General features: G+C 35.0%; 1 protein-coding gene across 1 annotated transcript; it reads right to left on the bottom strand.

Annotated features, from left to right (window-relative positions):
* Positions 1-828: 828 nt before the first annotated feature.
* Positions 829-6,856, bottom strand: LOC110032478 (metal transporter Nramp5-like). Its single transcript, XM_020736126.1, has 13 exons — positions 6,716-6,856; positions 6,552-6,630; positions 6,435-6,475; positions 6,248-6,326; positions 5,573-5,677; positions 5,341-5,450; positions 5,067-5,248; positions 4,174-4,243; positions 3,148-3,321; positions 2,337-2,441; positions 2,125-2,256; positions 1,802-1,897; positions 829-1,221 (listed from the first exon to the last, which is right to left on the bottom strand). Exons 1-13 carry the CDS (start codon positions 6,854-6,856, stop codon positions 892-894), a joined length of 1,644 nt encoding a protein of 547 aa, XP_020591785.1. The 3' UTR covers positions 829-891.
* Positions 6,857-7,743: the final 887 nt, after the last annotated feature.

Here is a 7,743-nt window from a genome sequence, read left to right as displayed (position 1 = left end):
ACAACATGCCTAAAGTCGGTGCAACACCAACTCTTTTTAATCTTTCCCAACGATATCTAAGCCGACTCTCTCAGATCCTTTCAACCACCAGCACAACACCAACTCTTTCATGAATTAAATTTTTTTCACCTTTTGACTTTAAGCCTAAAGCCATTCATTGCCCTAAGCACTTTTATCTGCAGATTCTAACATTCACACTATACAATTAATATGCATCATATATCTAACACCTAAACTTTAAATTTCAAATATTCACAAGAAAATGACATTTCACATAATAAAAAGCTCGAATGGGAGTTTACTTTGCCCCAAACATGATTTGGCCGGTGGAAATGTTGTCGAAGTCGCCCGAAGTCCTTGAAGTCGCCGTGTTTCGCCGTATTCACTTGGGAGTTGCCCTTTTCACCGTCCCTCATGAGACCAAAATGGAGTTAGGGAGAAAATGAGGCTCGGTCACGTGGGGAAGACATATTAGGGAGTTTGCGTCTGATTTTTATATCAGTCATGACCGTCGACGCTATTAAGTTACTAAATGGCCGGCGCAAAATCGGATGTTAAATCCGAAATATTTCCTTCCATCCAATTTTTAAAAATTTGGTAGTGCTAAACGATAAATCGATGAAATTCGATGCAAAGTTTGGGTTGAAAGAAAATCCAACCTAAATTCTGTTGCTAATTTATAAGTTTCCTGTAATGTTTGATTCATTTTTCACAATTTAGATTTTCATACATAATACAATGATAGCTTATCTCTCAATCTGAATACAGGAATAACAAAGCATAAACTCCTTCACTTAAAAACACTAAGAAAATACATTTCCTCACTAATGTACATAAAATCACATGTATCATGATTTTACTGTCTTCATCCCCACATCATGCCTCTGCCCCTCACTCTGCAAAAGGAATATCAGCAAGATCCTCTCTATAAGGCACAGTTCCTCCTTCTTTGTTGCGACTGAAGTGAGGCGACCCCTTCTCCATTTCCATTTCAATGGAGTCTGAGTTATCCTCAAAAGTGGTAACTTTATCTTTTCTGAAAACCAAATAAATAACTGATACAATGTAGGCAGCCATTAGAGGGAACACAAGAATTCCAATAAATACAGTAGCAGCCTTCGGTAAACTGCTATGGATAATCCAATCAACGAAGCCAGTGCTTAGATAATATATGTTTATCCCGATGATGCCCGAACCGAGGATCCATGATACAATAATGATCTGCAAAGATTAAAGCTTTTTTCATATAAATCTCATTTTTTTCTTATATATATTTAACTTTAGATCAGGACTCGGAACGTAGAGCTACTCCGAACGTTCGAATTGCGATAGTCAAGAATATCCCGCTATGTTACAGGTATATTCTATCTGCGTTATGTGTAAAAAATGATGTGTTATTCGAGTATTATATGGTGTTATTCGATTATTTTGCGGTGTTATTGAAATATTCCCCTGCGTTATTTGATTTGGGGAAGTGTTATTTGACATAATCCCCGCCTTATTTCAATTTTCACTATGTTATTGGAATAACACCGCCTCAAATCAAGTAACGCGGTGGAATATTCTAATAACACTTCAGCCACAAATCAAGTAACGCGGGAGAATATTCTAATAACATCCTAAAATAATCGAATAACACCATATAATACTCGAAAACATTTCATTTTTTTACAAATAACAAAAATTCAATATTCCTATAACACAGCAGGATATTCCTAACTATTGCAATCAGAACGTACAGAGTCCTGATGTAATATTTTTTGTGAGAAATATAATCACAACATGGAATAGAAACACTCACGTAGATGGAGTTCTTGTGGGGACCCATCTTGGTTCGGCTGCTGCTAAATTTGAGAAGAGGTATGAGAGCAAACGGCAACTCAAACGACAGTATCATCTGCAGGACTTAAATTTAATTAATGGCTGTTTTCTGATGACTATTGACAAAAAAAAAACTAAGTTAAATTCTTAATATGGCTGAATGCTTGGATTATTATATCACTACCAAAACAAAGAGCACATCAAAATATTAGAAACCTCAGATCAAATAAATGATTGTAAACTAGGAATTAAAAGATTCAAGTTTTGATTTTAGATAATTGGGTAAGTAAGAAAGGTACTTACGGATGCAATAATAATTAGCTTTCCTGCACCGGAGGATCCACCGATGATGGAGACGATGAGGCTGGGAATGATGGCGATTGATCGAGTCATCAGATTTCTTACCCACCTTCTCATTTTCAAGTCCAAAAATCCCTGCATTTTAAACATTTTTTAATTTCATAATTACTATATACAGAAAATAATCTATTTGTTAAAGTTTTTTAAATAATTACCTGCATGATGTACTGTCCTGCGTAAGTTCCAGTGATTGCAGAGCTTTGACCAGAGGCTAGTAAGGCGATTGCGTAGACAATGGAGCTTGATTTGCCCAAGACGTTCTGTCCATGCAATAAAATTGAGAGGAAGTTGCACTTATTTTGAATTTTAAATAAAAGGAAAATACATTATATTAAATGAAATTATATATAAAAAAAGAATTTATTCAATTTAATTTAATTAGAAATTAAGTTGATTAGTGTTATTCCTATTGACGAAAAAAAAAGAGGGCATTTACACCCATTTTAGTGGAGGGGCGTGCTATTTGTTTGCACCCCTTAGTTTGTAAGGGCTTTAACGCAGGCTTTGAAGGGGATCAAATGGCTGTTCACGTGACTTTATCTTTGGAAGTTCAAGCAGAAGCTTGTTTACTTATGTTTTCTCATATGAATCTCTTGGCTCCAGCTATTGGGGATCACGTTTCCGTACCAACTCAAAATATGCTTATAGTACTCTGCGTATTCACGATCGGGGAATCCCCGATGTATCCGTGCAAAATCAATACAACATTATTTTTTCATATTTGCATATGTAACAACACCTAAACATTCATAGAACTCAATTCCATTACATGAAATTAAAAATATTACCATTATTTTCTTTTTAAAAACAAAATAATTATCAAAATCTGATTAGAGAGAGAGAGAGAGAGATAGAGAGAGAGAGAGAGAGAGAGAGAGAGAGAGAGAGAGAGAGAGAGAGAGAGAGAGAGAGAGAGAGAGAGAGAGAGAGAGAGAGAGAGAGAGAGAGAGAGAGAGCAGTTTGAACCTTGAGTAAGAAGGAAGCCGAGTCCAGGGTTAGATTGCCACATTGATCAACTTCTTCTGGAGAGAGATTGTTTGCATAGCATACAGTTCCAGAAACAGAAACAACAGCAATGTTGATAAGTAGCGCAATAAACAATGCTAAGCCGCTCTCCATCAAGAAATACCTGCAGGCACTCTGACAGATGCATATGAAAAGAGAAATTAGTAGCTTTCACAATCATTATAATCACACTTACTTTTGTTAGGAAATTTGACAAAAGTAAATTTGTAACACTGTTTGATTTCATTCAGTTATCACCTATATGTTTTTTACATGCTCGATTAATAATCAAAATGAGATTTTGTGCACATTATTGTTTGATGGTAAGCCACAATGAATGTTGAGATTTAATTTCTAAGATCATATATAATTGGTGAAGAAAATATTATAAAAGGATAATTTTGCCTTGAATTTATCACTTAGGGGCACAATGACAATGGCTAAGTCTAACTCTCAACCTCATGAGAAAATATTCCGTCCTGACACCGCACGTAGAACGACCAACCACTGCGGGCACGTCGTCATTCACGTCATCGGAGGGAGACGTGGCCTCTGGTGGTTGGCTGTCCGGACGTACGAACGTCCATACGGAATATTTTCTCCAACCTCAGAGCTAGCCATATCACATTGCACTTTTAAATTATTTTTTTAGACAAATTAAGAGTTTCTACCTCATCCTTCAAAATTTCTTACTCTATTTTCAATCAACGTGTTGCACATTATATCAAAAATATATGACATGAAAATTGATGCACATATAAGTGGTAGTCTGAAAAATTATTATTTTTAGTTATTTATTCATTTATTTTCTTGTTAGTGGGGTGCTTGTAGGAATCAAGCTATCATAAGTAGAATCTCCAACACCTACTTGTAAATCATTTTGTTTGACAACAAAGCAAAGCCTCCAAATTTTATTGGATCAGCTTATAATTTCCTTCATATTTCAAAAATCACAAAAAAATAAGAGTAATGCATGCTGACACTCACATTTATTCCCTTCACAGAGGTTGGAATCTTTCTAGAGAGCACCAACGCAGAATGAAGAAATAGATTATGCCTGTCATCGACAATTAGTTCATAAAACTTAGCAGTAAATCGGCAAAATAATGCTAGGATTTTCGATCTATCACTACATTTTTCGGGCATTTACATACATAGTACTTTTATTTTTTACATTTATACCACCCAAATCTTTCTTATCACACCAAAAATACCACTAGTTTAAATTTTAAACATTTTTAAAGTAAAGTAAAATATATGCAAAAAAATTAAACCTTAGGTGTTAGATGTGTAGATGCCAAGGAATTGAGCGGTATGTATGGAAATCTTCAATTTTTGCATTGTTTTCTACTTTAGGCCCAAATTTTTGGAAAAATATTACATCAGAACTCCGAACGTAGAGCTACGTTCGGATTGCAATAGTTAGGAATATCTCACTGTGTTACATGAGTGTTTCATTTGTGTCATTTGTAAAAAATGAAATGTTATTTGAGTATTATATGATGTTATTCGATTATTTGGCAGTGTTATTGGAATATTACCCAGCGTTACTTGATTTGGGGCTGTGTTATTCGACATATCCCCTGTGTTATTTCAATCTCCATTATGTTATTGGAATAACACAGCTCCAAATCAAGTAACGCGTGGGAATATTCAAATAACATTTCTGCCCCAAATCAAGTAACGCAGGAGAATATTCCAATAACTCCGCAAAATCATCCAATAACACTATATAATACTCGAATAACGCTTCATTTTTTACAAATAACGCAGATGAAATATTTTTGTAACACAACGTTGCAATCCTAACGTAGTTCTACGTTTGGAGTCCTGATGTAAAATTTTTCCCTAATTTTTATACAATTTAAGAGATTTCTTACGGCATAACAAGAGCTCCGAGGAGAGCAATAGCATCGGCGGTGGCACCGGCTCCCTTGAGCCTAGGCATGAAAAGCCCCTTGATAACCTCCGATGCAGGAGGCTTCACATAGCTCAATTCACCAAAATAGCAACCAGCCAAGATAAACACAAGCATAGATATCAGAAGCTCCAGCTTTCTCACCTGTCATTTTTACATTTACAAATTACAATCAATAAAAAAGTTATTTTTCTAAACTTACATGTTCTATGAATCATTAGTTTGATCAACCCCACCCCATATCTCTGCAAACCAATCAGCAGAAGTGTGCTGCATCCAGTAATGAGAACCCCTGTCCAGACCGGTATGCTGAACAATATATTAAGTGCGAACGCAGTGCCAATTACTGCACGTTTATATAAAAAATATACATCAATGTCTATACTTCATATATATATATATATATAAAGATATATAATAATAAGGGATTATATAACAGAGAAAGAGGATATGAATAGTTATAATCACCTTCGGGGATATCTGCAGCAATTACTGCAGCCTCTGCTAGTAGCCATAAGCTGTATTTGACAAATAAAGGATACTCAGCCTTGCACAATTCAGCCAGATGCTTTCCTGCATAATAAGAGAGATATAATTGGCATCTTACAAATGAAGGAAAATTAAGGATATGCTTAATTTAGTAAAATAATAGTAATATTAAGCAACTGTACTATGAGCTTCCAATTAAGTTGATTTTTCTTCAAATACATGCTTAATTATAAGGTAATAGAGACTGTATAAGAAATATATATTTTTTTTCTTACATATTTGTAAATTGCACTCTTATGATATTATCAAATATAGGATTAGACATCACTGTGTGGAACAGCTGCAATTTATTGAATAATCTGCTGATTAAAAATAATTTGCTGATAAGTAAGGTACGGTGACCATTACAAATTTTTATTTTTTTAAAAACTCGGACCGCTGCCAGAAAGCTGTCATCGTACCTAGATAGGTGCGGTGTGAAAATGCTACTTTCAGCATTTTCAAAAGGTATAAGCTGTCAAAACGCAGTTTTCCAAATAGGCTAAGTGCGTTTTCAAAATGCCACCGCACCAAATAAGCTGTCCCAAACGAACGCGAAAAAAAAAAAAAAATCAAAGATTTATCTTTTGCAGCGTAGATGGACCATATTGTCACCTGTAGACACTCCAAGATTTGCAGCGAGTGATTGAATTATAAGTGCGAAGATTAGCCCAATCAAAATAACCCACAATAGCTGCATGCATATAGCTCTCTGTGTTAGCTCCCTTTCTCTAATTAAAACTTTTTTTTCTTTAAGAAAATTAAAAAAAAGAACTTAATTAATTACTCTGTGATAGCTTACCTCATATCTATGATTAGCCCCTGCCTGCAAATCAGTTTCCACTGCAGCAATAATCTTAGTTAAAAAGAAGAATAGGATTATTATTAACACAGATTAAGATATAGAAAGGTTAATTACAGTTTCCGGGGTCTAAATAAGCCAATGAAACCAGAAACCCAGGTCCTAAATGCCTCAAAAACTGCTTCCATGCAGGTGCCTATAGATGGCAGAAAATTTCAGCTTTAGAAGAAAAAATTTAAGTGGAACAGAGTTCTTGCATATCTTTGCTAGTGTTTTTTCACCTTGTCTTCCTTGGTGGCTATAGGTAGTTCTAAATTCCTCTGTTCTTTATTCCCATTTTCTATTGAAGACACTCTGTTGCTTCCCTTACCAGGAGCAATCTCTCCTCTTATCTCTCTCCCATCTGCATTATTAGACTCCATAAATGCTCTCTCTCTTTGTTTCTTCCCCTCACTATCTAGTTGAGGAGATGCATTATTTCATCTCCTCTGCTTTCCTTTTATAAGCATACAGGCGCCTGTAACGTGAGTAAGTGCTCTTTCTCGGCTTCAGTACATATACGAGCTGACAGCATCCAGCATGATTTATACGTTACTCGCTTTAGTAAACTCGAGAAAACTAGTCCGTATGAGAACATCAGCGGTCTTTGGCTCATGACGTTCATGACTGAGATTATTAAAATTAAATCGTAGATATTATTTCGATGTTATTTCAGAGTTATTTCGAAGTTATCGAAGAGAAACTTATTTATTCAACTTCAATAACTCAAAATAACATCGTAGAGATTATTTTGGGGTTATTTTTGAGTTATTGAAGTGAAATATATGAATTTCTCTTAAATAATCCAGAAATAATCCCGAAATAAATCTCCGCGGCGTTATTTCGGGAGGATATGTCACAATTAATAAAGTGAAACTGCAGAGATTATTTCGGAGTTATTATAGAGTTGATAGTTCTACTTTAATATTTTTAGATGAGCTTGATATAACACATATAAAATTATATTACTGAGAGTCCGCATATAGAGTTCGTCACGGAAAATTTTTCGGTGTTGACCGTCGTTTCATTCAGGTCGCTGCAGCCCGTACTTTGATTTATTAACGTCGTACGTATCAGCGTAGTTTACGGGGCTTATTTGCCTTAAAAAAAACATTATTTAGAAGCCACCTGTAGTGTGATATAATTCGATATTGTTTAAAAGAAGAAAACGTTTGGGATAAAACTATTTATTTATTTATTATTTAAATTCTCTGGGAGGTTACGTTTGTCCACCAATTGTTACATGCACTTAATAAATAGGTCAATAGTT

The sequence above is a fragment of the Phalaenopsis equestris genome, unplaced genomic scaffold (genome assembly GCF_001263595.1).
Source record: "Phalaenopsis equestris unplaced genomic scaffold, ASM126359v1 Scaffold000949, whole genome shotgun sequence".
NCBI lineage: Eukaryota > Viridiplantae > Streptophyta > Magnoliopsida > Asparagales > Orchidaceae > Phalaenopsis > Phalaenopsis equestris.
This window is presented reverse-complemented; position numbering and strand designations above follow the sequence as displayed.